A 19,442-nucleotide genomic window follows, 5' to 3' on the forward strand; every position below is an offset into this window, starting at 1 on the left:
CCATCACACTGCTCACTGCACACTGCCCTATCCCATCTGGACAAGAGGATTACCTATGTAAGAATGCTGTTCATTGACTACAGCTCAGTATTCAACACCATAGTACCCTCCAAGCTCATCATTAAGCTCATCATCAAGCTTGAGGCCCTGGGTCTCAACCCGGCCCTGTGCAATTGAATCCTGGACTTCCTGACGGGCCGCCCCCCAGGTGGGGAAGGTAGGAAACAACATCTCTACTTTGCTGATCCTCAACACTCTGGCCCCACAAGGGTGCATGCTCAGACCCCTCCTGTACTCCTTGTTCACCCATGACTGCGTGGCCATGCGCTCCTCCAACTCAATTATCAAGTTTGCAGACGACACAACAGTAGTGTGCTTGATTACCAACAATGACGAGACAGCCTACTGGGAGTTGAGGGCACTCGGAGAAAGGTGTCAGGTTAACAACTTCTCACTCAATGTCAATAAAACAAAGGAGATGACTGTGGACTTCAGGAAACAGCAGAGGAAGCATGCCCCTATCCCCATCGACGGGACAGCAGTGGAGAAGGTGGAAAGTTCCTCGGCTTACACATCACGGACAAACTGAAATGGTCCACCCACACAGACAGTGTAGTGAAGATGGCGCAACAGCAGGAGACTGAAGGAATTTAGCTTGTCACCTAAAACTCTCACAAACTTTTACAGATGCACAATTGTGAGCATCCTGTTGGGCTGTATCACCGCCTGGTACAACAACTGCACCGCCCAGAAATGCAAGGCTCTCCAGAGGGTGGTGCGGTCTGCACAACGCATCACAGGGGGCAAACTACCTGCCCCCCAGGACAGCGACAGCACCCGATGTCACAGGAAGGCCAAAAAAAAACAGCCACTGCTTGTTCACCCCGTTACCATCCTGAAGGCAAGGTCAGTACAAGTGTATCAAAGCTGGGGCCGAGAGACTGAAAAACAGCTTCTATCTCAAGGTCATCAGACATCACTAACACAGAGAGGCTGCTACCTACATGCAGACTGAAATCATTGGCCACTTTAATAAATGGATCTCTAGTCACTTAATAATAATGTCACTTTAATAATGTTTACATATCTTGCATTACTCATCTCATATGTATATACTGTATTTTATGCCATCTATTGCATGTTGCCTTTGCCGCTAGGTCATCGCTCATTGAAATATTTGTATGTATATGTTCTTATTCCATCCCTTTCCTTAGATTTGTGTGTATTAGGTAGTTTTTGTGGAATTGTTAGATTACTTGTTAGATATTATTGCAAAACTAGAAGCTCAAGCATTTTGCTACACTCGCAATAACAGCTGTTAACCATGTGTATGTGACCAATAAAATTTGATTTGATTTGTTTATTACTTCAACAAGGAGTAAAACACACCCAGACCTGCTTCTCTTGTCTTAGTACTTTCTCACACATTATGTTATAGTCTGAAAGTGTTGAGTCATTGAGAATTGGTTTGATTTTAAACCAATTATATTAATCTCATTCCCAATGTTGGAATTCAACTAGTACCCCAAAGATGGAGACCTCTGTCCCTCTGTGTCTGTGGCGTTGTGGGAGACGCTCTGTGCCATTAGAGAGCCTCAGTGTGAGGTGAGGTGCTACTGCAATCTCCTGGTGGATAAATACCGCCCTCCGGTGGGGTTCAGACGCTCTGAGTTCTCTGTATGAAAGAGCTGACTGTCCGGCAGAGCGGTGAAGGACCCATGAGCAGCACTGAAATTGAGTGTAGAAACATTAACTACACAGTAGAATAGTTAATGTCCTTACAGCAACAGAAGTAAATTGTGGCAGATGCATTTTTTTCTGGAAATTAAGCTGATTAAAGACCTCACAAAAGGTGTGTGAGTGAGATGATGTATCCACATGTACCAGATATAAACATCAGTAAAACTAAATGTGACACATTGAATATACAGCAGGGTTGGGGTCAATTCCATTTTAATTCCAGTTCATTCAGGAAGTACACTGAAATTCCAATTATCTTCAATACTTTTTAATGTGGGGAATTTGGAATTTGGTTAACTTTCTGAATTGACTGGAATTTAAATGGTTTTAACCCCAACCGTGATATACAGGCCTCATATATTCCACCCAGTTTCATTATATTCCACCCACCTTCATTATATACACCATTTTGCACTGTTCTAGTCTTCTTGTGTTGTAGGCCTACACTGAGCAGAAGAAGTATGTTAATTAAGTACCTCTCTGTAGCCCTGGAGGTAGCGCAGGTACTAAGTACCTGTTTGCTGAAAGAGGTGAGAAAGGGAAGTTCGTAACCTGGCTCGAGCACCTGCTGAACTAGTTCCCGCCTACGCCTCACAAAAGGACAGTTTGAAATGTGCCAATTCAAGGCACGCTTTGATGACTTCACTGTTGGCAGAGAACTGCTGCTGCTCATCCAGAACAAACGTGACAAAGTTGTCAGATCTTCAGATGGGTAGATGAAATGGAGTTGATTGAGCTGCAAAATAATGTGTCTTTGAAGGAGCAGGCTGGTGATTGTGACCCTGTTACTTTCTGGGGAAAGATGGTGCCTGCAGCTGATGTCCCGGTTCTCAAGATACTGGCACTATACACATACTGGCTCCACATACTGCTGTGAATCAACCTTCTCCACAATTAACTTTATTAAAAAACTCTGGTCACTCTGAGCCTTGCCCTTGCATCAATGAGAGACATTTTTGAGAAACGTTTGAACAGTAGTATATATATATTTGCTCTATCGCCATTCATTTAGAATAGTTGAGTATCTGGAGCATCAGCATTTGTGGGTTTGATTACAGGCTCAAAATGGCCAGAAACAAAAACCTTTCTTCTGAAACTCATCAGTCTATTATTGTTCTGAATTAAGGCTATTCCATGCGAGAAATTGCCATGAAACTGAAGATCTCGTACAACGCTGTGTACTACTCCCTAGATAGAACAGCTCAAACTGGCACTAACCAGAATAGAAAGAGGAGTGGGAGTCCCCGGTGCACGACTGAGCAAAAGGACAGGTACATTAGAGTGTCAAGTGTGAGTAACAGACACCTCACAAGTCCTCAACTGGCAGCTTCATTAAATAGTACCTGCAAAACACCAGTCACAATGTCAACACTGAAGAGGCGACTCCGGGATGCTGGCCTTCTAGGCAGAGTTCCTCTGTCCAGTGTCTGTGCTCTTTTGCCCATCTTAATATTTTATTTTTATTTTTTATTTTTTTTCTTTATTTTTTCTTTACAACTTTGCCTAGAAGGCCAGCATCCCGGAGTCGCCTCTTCACTTTTGATGTTGAGACTGGTGTAGATTTGTCACATCATCTTCGCAATGCAAGAGAAAGACCATAATGTACTATTCCAGGTTAAGCGCAATTTATATTTTGGCCACTAGATGCCAGCAGTGTATGTGCAAAGTTTTAGACTGATTCAATGAACCATGACATTTCTGTTCAAAATGTTGTATCAAGATTGCCCAAATGTGCCTAATTTCATGTTTATAACTGTGCACTTTCCTCAAACAATAGCATGGTATTCTTTCACTGTAATTGCTACTGTGAATGTGCAGTTAGATTAACAAGAATTTAAGCTTTTTGCCCATATCAGATATGTCTATGTCCTGGGAAATATTCTTGTTACTTACACCCTCATGCTAATCACATTAGCCAATGTTAGCTCAACCATCTCGTGGGGGTGGGGGGGGGACACACTGATCCGGGAGAGATTAACTCATACTCAGATAATGTTGTCTCAACCCATACTCGTATTTGGAGAAAAAAAAAACTCCTCAAAAACCCAGTCTCAAACTTGTATCTCAAACAGACCTTTCAAGAAACGCTTGCTATTTCCTCATAAAACATGATATCATCTCCCTGAGGAGGATGAGCTGGCCAATCTGTGGTCTACTCGCATTAAAATGTGTAATGACCAGTATACACCCACACCATTCTGTTGTTGGGGTACGCCCACACCCTTCACAGAAAAGCTGCTTTTTAATTAACATACTTATTAATAAAACATTTTTGGAAGGAAAACTATTTAACTCATATTGTTATTAATTGTAAGTCATATTTCATAGAAATCTGAAAACACTGGACAGGTATTTGTTGGATAAGTTACTTCTAGCCATGTACCAAACAATGAATATCTTTTTTATTTAGAATCTCAGTTTTCCATAAAACCAGTAGCAAAATGCCAACATGAGTTCCTAGACATTGTAATTAAATGCTTTATTACAATATGTTAATCAGTAAAAGCTCTAATTAGATACATTTCTAGAGTAATGTTAGACGTGTCAAAGAAGAGTTGTAGTTGTACTATCAATTGAGGTTTATTTTTTTGCCGAGACAAAAAGTTCAAACAAACAATTTCAACATTTTGGACTAGAATAGCAAAAGATTTACATTTGTAGATGATACAAAATGTACTGCAGTTTAAGACTGACACCTACACTTTCATAAACTGGATCATTCAAGCCCTGGATTCTGAATAGCTGAAAGCTGTGGTATATGAGACAATATACAACGGGTATGACGCAAATCAAATGACTTACTTTTGATTTTACATTGGTAACCTGTTTATAATAGCAACAAGGCACCTCTGGGGTGTGTGTTATAGGGCCATTATACCACAGCTAATGGATGTATCCAGGCAATCCCCAAAGCATGGTGAGTAAGAACAGTCCTTATCCATGGTAAATTGGCCATATACCACACCCCCTCTGGCCTTATTGCTTAATTATAATACATGTTCCCACAACATAATTTCAGATAACTTCAACATCCATTTATATGTTTGTGTTGTGACTAGTTTGAAAAAGAATGAGCAAGAGGCTGGCAGCATAGCATTGTCTTGACACCTGAACATCCATCTTCTCACTTTGGAATCTGGATACTGGCTGCTTGGTCAGTAGCTCAGGTCCAAAACTTCCTTAGGTCTAAAGATACACAAAAGACTACATCAGTGGAAGATTGGAAGACATAACCGAAGATTGGAAGACATAACATTTTCATATGAATTAATAGATTTGACTCTATACTGTTTCAATTAACAAGCACGGGTGATCATCGCAATACTCGTTAGTTGTCTGAACAGTGACTAAAGAGTATGTCGAATGGTTTCTTGTACTCACTTGCAGGCCTTAATGTTAACACAGATGGTCCTCACATCATCGCTTGTGCTAAGCTCCTCAATCAGCACCCACAAGTGTTTTTTCACCAGGCCTTTACACCCAGATTTTAGGAAGCCAATATTATCGCAAACGGACAATAGCGTCTGCTTTAGCTCCTCCTGTTGACAAGAAATCATCATCAACAACAGTTGACATTTTCAGAGAAATATCACAGTAAATAGTTAGTAGTGCAATTTCATGAAAGGACACTCTTATCAATTGTAATGCTATGGTAGCTACCGGGCTAGAGGAAGTGGAGATGGATTTCTTCACTTTGTTCAGTGCCCACTTACACACCCAGCAGGTCCCCTTTAGCTGTTGCTCCTTTAGAAACCACAAACAGACAAGGAGGACAAAACACACTTTTAAAAAATATAACCACCCCCCAAATTATTATTATGAATTAAATTATGGTGTGATGTATTCAGTGTTATGGTTTAAGTACATTTGAATATGTAATGTGAGAGTGAGATTACCATGCACTTTTCCGGCTTTGTTTCCAGTACTTCCTGGTCATCAAGGTCAACCTCTTGGCATTGCCCATGGATTTCCCAAACTGCAAAGACAAAATGACACAACAGTCACTCAAGTGATGGGTACTTCACTTGTATTGTACTGAAACCAAAGGTGAACTTGGAGTTGATTTAGGCCCCCTGCCCACAGTTATATACCCCTTGCACTCTGACCCAATGTATGTGCTGCATATACAGTAGTTACTATTTGAGTTAAATAAAATCTCACCTGAACAAGCCAGCAGACTGAGGGCAAGGAGGACCAGAGATGTCTTCATGATTTGTGGTGGTGGAGATGTGAAGAGTGAAGTCGTGTTGGGGTTTGGTAAAGTGACTTAGGAATCAGACAAGCCCCTTTATATATAGAGGCCCCTCTATCCACAGCCCCCTGTACAAACCCCACCTACGTTCAATCTATTGATAGTACATCTCACATTAACCACAAGACACAAACCTTACAAGTCAACAGGATGTTACTGTTTAGACCTACAGTACATATTGATGCGGAGCAATTTTCATAATCACCTTTTTCCATCTCTCCACTCTCTGATCTTCATTTTAATTAATCAATTACAGATTAAGCCATGTACTGTATGTCATGGAAAGAGCAGGTATTCTTAATGTTTTGTACACTCAGTGTATGTTTCCAGCAGAATACACAACACTGACATATTGATTACAATGTGTTCAGCTAGCTTAGAAGTGATACATTTAAGGTTACTAAGCTAAGATATGGAGTTAAGATAGTAATACAATTGACCATTTAGCTATTTTAATTTGTATTTTAGGAAACCTGCAGGTATATAATTTTTTGTTTGTTTACAAATTACTTGATTAAGCATTACATTTGACCTTACTGCTATAGAAACCCATTGTTTAACAGAAAATTCATAGCAAAATAAATCAACATGAGGTATGTTTTGAAGTATCTTAAATGCATCTGAGAGTTATAGGAAAGCTCAAGGTAAATCAAATGATATATGAAAACAAATGTTATGTTAGTGTTTGTGCTTAACTCTATTTCAGAGTCCAATGGCGGCGAGCTTTACACCACTCCAGCCGACGCTTGGCATAGTGCATTTGGATTTTATGCTTGTGTGTGGCCTTAATGACATAACAGTTACAAAACATTACCCTCTACCACTCATCTACTCAGTTTTCGAGCCTCTCCAGGGGGCGACAATCTTCTCAATGTTGGACCTCCGGAACGCCTACCATCTGGTTCGGATACGGGAAGGAGATGAATAGAAGACAGCTTTTAACACGGCTAGCGGGCACTATGTGTACCTTGTTATGTCATTTGGACTGACCAATGCTCCCGCAGTGCTCCAGGCCCTGGTCAACAATGTGCTTCATGACATGTTGAACTGGTTTGTGTTTGTCTCCCTTTACGACATCCTCGTTTTTTCCCGGTCAGCTCAAGAACATGTCCTTCACGTCCAACATGTCCTTCAGCATCTCCTGGAGAACCAGCTTTTTGTTAACTCAATGATACATTGTACATTGTATGCAAACTGATATGTGACACGTATTAATGCTCTGCCCCACCAGCCCTGAATGACGGGTCACCACTGCTCCTGAGACATGTGTTTGGGGTTTAAAAAATATTGTTATTTATCTTTTATTGTAGGTTTTATTTTACATTACAGTCAATTGGTACAGTAGGTGAAAAACATAGTCGCGGCAAGAAGATAAAAATGGCAAGGTTACACCCACACACGTCATAGCATTGAAAATCCCAGAATGTCCTCTCAAAGGTACAGTGGCTTGTATGGCCTCGGAGATACGGACCAAGAACTGATGTCTTTTAGAGAGGACAAAAATGAAATACTAGGAGGATATCAGCACATGCTTCTTAGCTTGAATACCAAAGGCAAAGTAGTACAGCAGATAAGTGTATGACATACTCAACTTTCCTTTCAACCTGTGAATTGTTTTCACAGCTTCCAAGGCACCTGCCTCAAACCCGTGGTTTATGTTTACTGGTTAGCAAACCACAGATCACAATGACTTTACAGAGAAGCCAGAGTCATCACCAGAAACAGAACCAGTTGTTTTAAAAATGAAACATGACATTGTATAAAGTTAATCTAAGTAAATAAAATGACCTATAATAAATTACCGGGAAAGAAAGTTGAGGATGCCCTTCCAAGGTATCGCTGCCGTCTTAAAAATGTCTTTTAATTTACAGATATACTTATTATAATTGCAGTCTTTATTGTATACCTTCCTGGACACATTTCCTCTACTAAGTATCTACCTAGAAACTGATAGCCAAACAACCCACGTAAAAAAGACTACAGCTTACTATAGAATACTACTGTACTTTCCACAGAAAAGCATCACTTCTGAGTAATGCAACGGCGCAGACAACACCTTAGCAAAATATAAATGTATATTACTTCAAACCCTGATCAGTTTCACCTGTCCTTGTTATTGTCTCCACCCCCTTCAAGTGTCGCTTGTTTTCCCCAGTGTATTTATCCCTGTGTTTTGACCCTTGCCTGTTCTGGACTCTGTACCCACCTGCCTGACCATTCTGCCTGCCTTGACCACGAGCCTGTCTGCCACTCTGTACCTCCTGGACTCTGATATGGTTTTGACCATTTGCCTGTCCATGACCATTCTCTTGCCTCCTCCTTTTAGATTAATAAACATTGTAGACTCCAATCATCTGCCTCCTGTGTCTGCATCTGGGTCTTGCCTTGTGGCATGAAAATTACAATTGTAACATCAAAACTGATTCTAGGCCCATTAATGGGAAACAATAAAGAGGCAGATAAAGAACAATCAAAGTTTATTCAAACTTAGAGGATTACAGTAGGTTAGCTTGTTTGAGAGAAATAACACACATTAACAAGAGTACACCAAAATGACTTCAATATATTACTTCCTCGAGATAGTTTTTAAAAATAAAACAGCAAAGCTTATCGAAACAAACCAACTGAAAAAGGACATCATTGCAGTGATTTTACATAATGAACATCTTGAATATTGTCAAATGAATAAACTCATTGGATGGGTCAAACTCAACATGTAGCATTGAGAACAAAATGACCACACCCCAAACATTTCTTCCAGAAAGCATGGTCAGATGAGGTTTATGGTGATGCCCATCTACTGTGGGACTTTAGTTTAAAGATCAGGCAGAGACAGAGATACAGTTCAGTTGTACTTGAGTAAAAGTAAAGATACTGTAATAGAAGTGAAAGTCACCCAGTAAAATACTACTTAAGTAAAAGTCTAAAAGTATTTGGTTTTAAATATACTTAAGTATCAAAAGTGAAAGTATAATCATTTCAATGTGTTATATTAAGCAAACCAGATGGCATATATTAAGCACATCAGTGTAAAACCGCTGGATCGGTTAATGATTGTCTGACAAATACAGTAAAAAAATGTCTGCCTTTAAAATGTATTCAACTTGTCTGAAAATAAATTACTTGAGTTGAACTTTTGATAGATAAGAATGTTACTGCCACATATTATTCAGAATTGACATGGATTTCAGACAATATTTCTCAAATTACACAAACCACTAGAAGACAGCCTCACACACCTATTTCCAACCACAAACACCTAGCCTGGCCTGTCGCACACCCACTGCTCCCTGCAGAAAGAGGGGGTGGTGTTGTGACCATCACTGAACAGAGGATACAAGGTCATATAGGGCCGTAGCACAGCCAGAGTCTTACAAGTCAGTTTCATATGTCAGTGTTTCCCACGGTGTTTGTCCTGTTGGGGTGCAGATGCTTCTGAAACAACATTCATATATATGCATGTTTCTGGTTATAAACCAGACCCTTCTTGAAACGGTGCACACGTGAACGCGCGTAATAACTCCACCTGTAAAAAGCTCATCATTCACCTTTTATGGTGAAAATAATGCCCCTATTTTGCTGTATACTTTGGAAGTATTGTAATTAGGACAAGGAAGTTTCTAAAGAATATATTTGGTGAGCTTGATCAAATTTCTCTGGAGGTGTTGGCAGAATGTTTTTAACTTTTCCAGTGACATTTGCTGTAGGGCCTGTCTCTGGTGGGTCAGTTTCTTTCTTCAAATTGTTGAAAACCTGTAAACAGATCACTTGAATTCAATAATATTTAGCGTTTACTTTTTTCCAAAACTAAATATAATGAATGCATGGTCTGTCTACTCCACCCCAAAAATGTACATTTATAGTAGGCCCACTTACAGCGGTAGCCTACACACTTTAATGCCAAATATCAACTGTCTGTTCATCTGTTCAACTCTACTGTATATTAAATCTGTGCTGCCTTTCAGATACATAGAGCAAAATACTTAAAATACTAAAAACTAAAAAAAATGACACTAACTTTATACAAATTTAACTAAGTAAATACAAATGACCCATAATAAATAACCGGGAAAGAAAGTTGAGGATGCCCTTCCAAGGCATTCACTATCGTCTTAAGACACTCCCACATTATGTGATTGGAGGACACTTTCAGGAGGTGGAGTCCGGGCATTGTAGGGGCATCCAGCTCTGGGAAGAGGTCGTCGTGGAGATGATTGCCAGACAGCTTGGTTAGTCTAGCCTGCAGTTTGAGGGCGAGGAGGAGAAGAGACACGGAGGAGTGAGACAGGCTGAGGCCACACATTAACACAGAGCGACTGACGTCCTGACCTCACACAGACCAACCACATGCTTGTTCTCCTCTGGACACACATCACATCACACACACGCAGACACACTCACAAACTGCATGGATTAACAATGCACTTCAGGTGTTCAAATGCCAGAAATAGTTCCTAAATCCCAATTCAAGTTCATGATCTGTGATGGGTAAACCAGTCTAGTCATTATATTTCTATGTCAGAAACCATTCAATACCCATTCGTTCACATAAACTGCCTATCCAATGATGCAAAATACAAGTGGAAAATTCCAATTGGGTGTCATCCTCACTCTTGCACCAAAGTCCAAGACATATCTTTGACTGTTTGTTTACCCCTTTAGGACCTTAATATCGCCATCTCCATACTTTCATCGCTCACATTCATCAACGTCTACGTATGAATTAAGACAGAATCTTGATGACTGATGTTCCGGTATTAGCCTATTCTGTATCTGCTGTACTTGATTGAGGTTGCCTTTTGCAATGGTATCAATAGGTCCAGAAGTGCAACCCTGCCCACCTGGCACTGTAGGCAGGCTGAAGCAAATGCTCAAATAGTATTTGAGTCAGGTCAGCTCTTACTCTGTGTCTCTGACCTGCTGAGTGCCGTGGTGGGTCTGGGGTGACTTGGAAGGGGGTCGTCGTCAGTTGTCCTCAGAGAGAATCCCTTACTGGAGGACAACGAGACTGCAGAACGAGAGAGAAAAAACATAGGTTTTGGTCCATTTTTATCTTACGTAAATATTACTTACGCAGAAAACCACGTACAAGTAGTTATTTATAAAACCTTACTTTAAAGTGGAAATGATCTTATCTCTAAGTAAAGTCTAGACTTGACGTAAGTGATTGTCCTACTGGTTATATAGGGGTATTGCAGTTTGGAACGCATATACTTCCAAGTCTGTGGTGAACTTTGCACTAACTTAATGAACAATTTGTTAGGAATGATCAATTAAAGGTGTGAGGAATTACTTGCCAGACGCAAGGTGTCTGAATTAGAAACAGGATGCGATGTTCTATAAATAGTGTGTCAAATTAGAAAAAAGTAACAATGGCAGTTCTTGCGTTATTGGAAGACATTGTAAACTGTGCTATTAGAAGAGAGAGTTTTCAGAGACCGGAATTACTTTTTTGCGCATGATGATCCATGGCTTATACATCGCTATCGTTTCCCAAGAAATGTTCCGTTAGATTTGTGCGCAGATTTAGCCCCTAATCTGGAAAGGAAGACACGCTGTAATCATGCCATACCCGTATCTGTCCAAGTACTGTCCACTCTGGGATTCCTCACTACTGGGATATTCCAGAGGGAAAGACCATGGTGCTCGCCTACGGAGCTGTGAGGGGAACGGCACCTCAGTACCTCCAGGCTCTGATCAGGCCCTACACCCAAACAAGGACACTGCGTTCATCCACCTCTGGCCTGCTCGCCTCCCTACCACTGAGGAAGTACAGTTCCCGCTCAGCCCAGTCAAAACTGTTCGCTGCTCTGGCCCCCCAATGGTGGAACAAACTCCCTCACAACGCCAGGACAGCGGAGTCAATCACCACCTTCCGGAGACACCTGAAACCCCACCTCTTTAAGGAATACCTAGGATAGGATAAAGTAATCCTTCTCACCCCCCTTAAAAGATTTAGATGCACTTTTGTAAAGTGGCTGTTCCACTGGATGTCATAAGGTGAATGCACCAATTTGTAAGTCGCTCTGGATAAGAGCGTCTGCTAAATGACTTAAATGTAATGTAATGGAAATAAGTGACAGGTCAGGTATATCACAGCCATCATTCAGCCGCATCCTGTCACAAGTGATCGCATCTTCCAAAAAGTTTGCTTTTCCCTTTTGGTCCATGGTTATTCCTGACTAAACACTAATTTGTGCTAGCATCCTATAATGGGAAATCACTGATTTTAAGGCACTTTCAGGTGCCGTTAATTTTAAGTTAATGTGAGATTTATAGATCACAAGTCCGTAAGTTATAAATGGGCTTCTTAGAACCTGCGTAAGCAAGGTTTTTTGTGTTCATTATCACATTTAACGTGCTGGTTGAAATTAGGTAAAACGGATTTAAGTTTCTCTGCATTAAAGTCCTCAGCTACTATGAGCCTTTGGATGAGCGTTTTTCGGATTGCTTATAGCCATATACAGCACATTGGGTGCGGTCTTCGTACCAGCATCGGTTTGTGGTGGTAAATAGAGAACTACGAAAAAATATAGATGAAAACTCTCTTGGTAAATAGCCTACTGCTTTTCATGAGATACTCTACCCCAGGTGAGCAAAACCTTGAGACTTCCTTAATATTAGATTTTGTGCACCAGCTGTTGTCCACAAATATAAACAGACCACCACCCATTTGTCTTACCAGAGGCAGCTGGTCTATCTTGCCGATGCAGCGTAAAACCCGCCAGCTGTATGTTATCCATGTTGTCGTTCAGCCACAACTCGGTGAAACATAAGATATTACAGTTTTTATTGTCCCGTTGGTAGGATATTCATGATCGTGGCTCATCTATTTTGTTATCCAATGGTTGTACGTTGGCTAATAGGACTAATAGTAGAGGCAGATTACCCACTCGCCACATTTACTAGGTATAAACATCAGTGAAACTAAATTTGACACATTGAAGATACGGCAGGGTTGGGATCAATTATATTTTAATTCCAGTCAATTCAGGAAGTACATTGAAACCTTTGGTCTGCTTTTACTATAAGAACCAAATGGAAGGAAACAGATGAAATGGAATGAAACGGGAAGGGACGTAACTGTATCTGTCCAATAGAACCTGCCGTTTTCGTTGCAAAACGTTATCCATTTGGAGTACATGGTTTCCATTGCAAAACGTTTTTCAACAGAATCCGAGAAATTAATACTCCCCTAGCAGACTAATTCTGGCAGCTAGTCCAACTCAGTGATTAAAGGAGTGATAACAGGGGTGGGATTAGGTGTTGAGGGGGATCAGATTAAATGGAAGATTCCTGGTGTCTATGACACCAGCTGTTTGGTGTGATGCAGCGTGGTGAAACAGAGAAGACATTGCCTGTCCTGTTGAGTTTTGATGCAGAGTCTTTGAGAACAGAAGTTAGGATTGTTAGGATTTGGCCAGGGTTGTTCCGGTTTTGGTCACTAGATGCCCCCATTGTGCTTTTTGACCCTTTTGTCTTCCCTTGTTCCCAGTTATTATTTGCACCTGTGCCTCGTTTCCCTTGATTGTATTTAAACCCTTAGTTTTCCTCAGTTTGCTCTGTGTTTGTATGTTAGCACCCAGACCCAGCCATGCTGTGAACTTGAGGTACTCTGGTTTTGTTCTTGTTTATTTTTGATTATTCTTTTGAGGTTTGTTTTTTCCCCTGCTGTTCTTACCACTTTGTGGATTTTCCTTGTCTCTTGGAGGATATACATTTTTTCTCTTGGAATTACTTTTGACGTTGTGGATTTATATTTTTGCCTGAAGATCTTTTCCTTTTTTCTTTATTAAATCACTGTCTCTAGTACTGCTGTGTCTGCCTTGTCTTCTGGGTTCTGCCGACTATTAGTGGCTCAGTTTACTAAGTGATTGTTTGTCACACCGGAGACCTGAGTTCATAACCGGGTCCTGACAGAAACACAGAGCCAACAAAATGAATCCAGGGGCAGGCCAGGACATTTTTTCCATGCTGTCCCACCACGAGGGGACTGTCCAACGCCACGAAGCTGCTCTGGTTCAGCAAGAGGCCTTAATGGCTAGACATTCTCGACTTCTGTCGGAGATGCTGACTGCCATAAAGCAGATATCTGATCGACTTTCCCCGGCAACCGCTCCTGCCCCAGTACATCAGATTCAAGTGCCCGTGGCAGTTAACCCCCTGGCTGAACCTTGTCTGCCGCCTTCCCAGCGGTTCTCAGGTGATCCGAGTGCTTGCAAGTTTTTTTTTACCCAATGTTCTCTCTCCTTCGAGCGGCAACACTCGTCGTTTCCCACCGACCGGTCCAAGATCGCATATATCATCACCCTGCTGTCGGAAAAAGCCCTAGCCTGGGCTACTGCTGTGTGGGATGCCCAAAGTCCCTGCTGTGCCAGCTACTCTACCTTTGCTGAAGAATTCAAGCGAGTATTTCAAGGTCCTACCAGCGGCCCTGACTCAGCCAAACAGCTCCTGACTCTTCGCCAAGGTCGGCGCAGCATGACGGACTATGCCATCCAGTTCCGCACGGTGGCAGCAGCGAGTAGCTGGAACGATGAGGCGCTCACAGTGTGCTTTTTGAAGGGTCTTTCTGACACCATCCAAGATGAACTGGCCACTCGGGAACCACCGGATAACCTCGAGTCCCTGATCAAGTTGGCCTTGCGCATAGACCAGCGTCTGAGAGAGAGAGAACTCAACCGTAGACCTCTCATCCTAGCTCCTATCGGTCCCAGCTCCGAGTCTCCACCTTTATCCTCGCTGGCTCCACCGGAACCCATGCAGATTGGACGCATCTCCCAGGCTGAGAGAGACCGCCAGATGAGGGAGCGATGCTGTCTATATTGCGGCAAACCGGGCCATTTCCGCTCCACGTGTCTCGGGCTCCAGGGAAACGCACTGTCCCGTGCAGGCCTGGGAGGACTTTAACGGGAAACATAACCTCCTCCCATCCATCCAACTCCCACCTGCTCATTCCAGTCACCCTTTCCTGGGACAACCACGAGCTTCCCCTTCAAGCCTTGGTAGACTCTGGAGCCGCAGGTAACTTCATGGATGGTGTCTGGGCGAAGGAGAATGGCGTTCCCTCTGAACCTCTAAGTGACCCCATGAGGGTTACTACATTGGATGGAAGCCCTTTGGTATCTGGACTTGTCACTCGTGTCACTACCTCCTTGCGACTTTCAGTTTCCCAACACCAGGAAGTGATGAACTTTCATCTGATCTCCTGTTCCGAGTTCCCTCTCGTCCTTGGATACCCCTGGCTTTACAGCCATAACCCTCACATCGACTGGTCTGTGGGCACTATCAAGCAGTGGGGTCCTACGTGCCAAGCCACTTGTATTCTTCCCGAGTTCCCCGAGTTCTCCTCCCGAGTCTCTAGAATCCATCGACCTGTCCTGAGTTCCCGAGTGTTACCATGACCTCAAACCGGTATTTAGCAAACAGAGGGCCACCATGCTACCACCCCATAGACCTTACGATTGCCCCATCGACCTGTTTCCGGGCACCTTTCCCCCCAGGGGTCGGATCTTTTCCCTATCTCCTCCCGAACGAGCTGCTATGGATACCTACATCAAGGACGCTCTGGCAGCAGACCTCATGCGTCAATCCACCTCGCCGGCGGGAGCAGGGTTTTTCTTTGTGGCCAAAAAAGACGGTGGATCACGTCCTTGCATCGACTACTGGGGACTCAATGCCATAACCCTCCGTAACCGCTACCCGCTACCCGCTACCCCTTATGACCACAGCCTTTGAGCTGCTCCAGGAAGCAGTTGTCTTCACTAAGCTTGACCTGCTGAACGCATACCATCTTGTGCGGATCAGACCCGGTGACGAGTGGAAGACCGCTTTCAACACGCCTACTGATCACTACGAATACTTGGTGATGTCCGTCGGCCTGACCAACGCCCCCGGCTGTGTTCCAAGCGCTCATAAACGATGTGCTTAGGGATATGCTTAACATATTCGTGTTCGTTTACTTGGATGACATCATCTTTTCGAGCTCCCTTCAAGAACACACAAAGCATGTCAGACAAGTACTCAAACGCCTCCTAGACAGCCATTTGTACGTTAAGCCGGAAAAATATCTTAATACTGTAGTATTACTATATATACATTCTCTTGTATTCACTGTAGTGTTTTTGCGAACATGACATTAGTATTCTGTTGTATTTACTGTTTTTTTAATTATTTTGTACATAATGTTGCCGCTACTGTCTCTGACCGAAAATAACTTCTAGACATCAGGACTGCGATTACTTACCACAGACTAGCACAATCCTTTTTTTCAGTTCACAACTCTGACGAGTCCGACGGGAAGGACATACTGCTTCCTTGGGAACAGGCCCCGATCCCTGTGATCTGCAGTAAAGAGGAGGCGGAGAAAGAGGGGCCGAAGGGCGGACTGCCTTCTGAGAATTTGTAGGCGATTGAATAAACCACCACTTCCCTTCATTCTCCTAGTGTAGCGTAGTTCATTCTGCATTGTGTACTTTTAATTAGGACAATGCCACAACTGGAGGTCTGCTGGTTGAATTATTTTTTTATTTGCTCTGCACACAGAGACAACACACAATATGTTAGCCCTTGGCGCAGTCATAGCTCTCAGGCACCTTGCTATGCCGAAGGTCAGGCAAAAGAGAGCGTCAAAAGGAAATAACAGGTGCTGCGTGCACACATTCAGTGCACAACAGCACACTCACTATACAATACAAGTAAGATGATACAGAACATAATTCGGACAAAATAAAAGACATACCTGCACACGAAGAAACAATACACAATATGCTAGCCCTTGGCGCAGTCATAGCTCTCAGGCACCTGTGCAAGCACATGGACACCTGTGCCAGCTCACCCAAACACTGTCCTAAGGTGTCATGCCCTGACCTTAGAGAGCCTTTTTATGTCTCTATTTGGTTTTGTCAGGGTGTGATTTGGGTGGGCATTCTATGTTCTGTTTTCTATGTTTTTGTATTTTTATGTTTTGGCCAGGTATGGTTCTCAATCAGGGACAGCTGTCATTATTGTCTTTGATTGTGAATCATACTTAGGCAGCCTTTTTCCCCTTTGTCATTGTGGGAAGTTGTCTTTGTTAGGGGCACTATAGCCCTTGTAAGCTTCTCGGTCGTTTTTGTTATTTCTTGTTTTGTTGGCGACATTTTACAAAATAAAAGAAAATGTACGCTCACGACGCTGCACCTTGGTCTTCCTTGAACGACGGTCGTGACAGAACTTCCCACCACAAACGGACCAAGCAGCGTGGTAAGGAGGAGCAGGACATGGGAGGAGATATTGGAGGGCAAGGGACCCTGGGCACAGGCTGGTGAATATCGCCGTCCTAAGGAGGAACTGGAAGCAGCTAAAACAGAGTGGCGAAGCTACGAGGAGTTAGCACAGCGGAGCAGGCACGAGAGGCAGCCTCCCCCCAAAAAATTGTTGGGCGGGTCTACCCATCAATTCGAGGTTGAACTTAGTATCGTTCACTGAAATTGTTAATACACTGCAAAATTCACCTGGTCTTCCATGTCTTTCTGACCCTTCTGGTACCCGTGTCATCATCTGATCCTGCGAAGACATGCGAAGACATGATGAGCAGTGTTTTGTGACTGCACTAGAGGGCTGTATTCCCACGGGTGCCTGCAGGACCTGCGGGTTCCAACAGAGATCATTGCAGCACGGTATGCACTGGGAATAAACCGTAGTTCATTTTTTTCTGTGAAGTTAAACAGCAGTTACCTTTCCAGCTACATCAGTCAACTAAATAATAGCCCGTTTCTGCTCTGCTTGCTTTTACAACTTGGTGAAAGAATGCAACACATACACACTGAACTAAGGTATGCTCAACTCTACCGTGCTGGTCTAACCATTCTTCCAAAACCTTTGCTTTCACATAGCCTATCAGCCCACTCTTTGATGTCCGTGGGGTCCTCATTCAAGCAGGCTAAAACTGAAAACAGCCTACCCGACCACACAGAGGCGTTCGTATTGTCCTAAAGCACACCGTTGCCGCTTTTTGTGTCACATTGCAATGATAAAACTGTGTGGGGAACATGACCCCCGATCCCCACTGAAAGTTGTGCCCCTGCTTAGCAGCACTTCAAACAAATGGGTATGCTTAAATCGTTAACAAGATGGCAGTAGCACCATCCACAAATTGCATAACAGAAATCATTTAGTAATTGCTTTTTATAAATTGGAAATTACTATAACAGGTGACTAAATTAGTTACCCTAAACATAATTGCCTTGGCCCAATCTCTGAGTGATAAAGTGATACACTGAGGTGACAACACTAATGTGTGGCTAGGAACTTTCCCACAGTATCTTGAAGCCCACCCAACACCCTCCTTTGTGGAAATATTAAACAGTGAGAAGAAGGCCAGTCAGTGTGTTAAGAACAAGGAAACCACAGTGTGAAGCTGTGTGTCTTCAGAAGCTCACACCAACTTGGGGGAGAACATTGTTTCACTTGCAAGACTCATGACACTCTACCTCGAGAGATGACAACTATAGGCCTGCTGTGCCTTGGAGGTTGAGATAGGTCAAAGGTCGCTAGGTGGAGAGGAGGCTTTGGAGTACCACCTAGGTCACCGCCAGGTTCCCGGACAAGTTCACAGACACCATGGAGGGACAGACAGGCAGACACCTGGACAGCAGGACACACAGAACTTACAGATCTCAGTATTGGACAGTCAGGTCACATGATCCAGAGGTAGTGTACAGGATATACACTTTGAAAAGACCCAGAAAGCTCAAATAGCTAAATATAGAAGAACAAGGGTTGATTTTTTGTTTGTTTTTTAACTAGGCAAGTCAGTTAAGATCAAATTCTTATTTACAATGAAGGCCTAGCAACAGTGAATTTCACTGCCTTGTTCAGGGGCAGAACAACCGATATTTACCTTGTCAGCTTGGTTATTCAATCTAGAAACCTTTCGCTTACTGGCCCAACGCTCTAACCAATAGGCTACCTGCCGCCCCAGGGTTGATACACATAAAGAGAAACCACAAACACACACGCCACGCTGCCGTCCGCCATTTCTTTCCAGGCTCAGGTGGGTCAGGAAGCAGTCATACATACTGTGGAACACACAAAGGACCAATCAGGACCATGATCTATGTCCCTCCTCCATTTTCAGCAAGGGACTAATCAAATCCCAGATCTCATGGTATTCTTTTAACCAGGCAGTTAATACTATGTCTATCAAAATAAAAATATATATTACAATTGTAACATCAAAACTGATTCTAGGCCCATTAATGGGAAACAATAAAGAGGCAGATAAAGAACAATCAAAGTTTATTAAAACTTAGAGGATTACAGTAGGTTAGCTTGTTTGATAGCTAAATAACACACATTAACAAGAGTACACCAAAATGACTTCAATCTGTTTATTCCACTAGATAAAAGACACAGAAATAAAAGATTAAATACAACAGTGCTTTCATAAAGATACAGATGACCAAGA

At 42.7% G+C, this 19,442-nt stretch overlaps 1 protein-coding gene and 1 long non-coding RNA gene across 2 annotated transcripts; both read right to left on the reverse strand.

Annotated features, from left to right (window-relative positions):
• Positions 1–4,168: 4,168 nt before the first annotated feature.
• On the reverse strand, positions 4,169–5,998 carry LOC118362020 (antimicrobial peptide NK-lysin-like). The gene is made up of 5 exons (XM_035742234.2): positions 5,902–5,998; positions 5,637–5,716; positions 5,401–5,484; positions 5,122–5,279; positions 4,169–4,926 (listed from the first exon to the last, which is right to left on the reverse strand). Exons 1-5 carry the CDS (start codon positions 5,948–5,950, stop codon positions 4,896–4,898), a joined length of 402 nt encoding a protein of 133 aa, XP_035598127.1. The 5' UTR covers positions 5,951–5,998; the 3' UTR covers positions 4,169–4,895.
• Positions 5,999–17,487: 11,489 nt separating this feature from the next.
• On the reverse strand, positions 17,488–19,004 carry LOC118363045 (uncharacterized). Its single transcript, XR_004821321.2, has 3 exons — positions 18,876–19,004; positions 18,466–18,619; positions 17,488–17,539 (listed from the first exon to the last, which is right to left on the reverse strand). It is a non-coding gene; the product is annotated as an uncharacterized LOC118363045 (long non-coding RNA).
• Between the last annotated feature and the right edge of the window lie 438 nt (positions 19,005–19,442).

Source organism: Oncorhynchus keta, chromosome 29 (genome assembly GCF_023373465.1).
Source record: "Oncorhynchus keta strain PuntledgeMale-10-30-2019 chromosome 29, Oket_V2, whole genome shotgun sequence".
In the NCBI taxonomy this organism is placed as follows: Eukaryota; Metazoa; Chordata; class Actinopteri; order Salmoniformes; family Salmonidae; genus Oncorhynchus; species Oncorhynchus keta.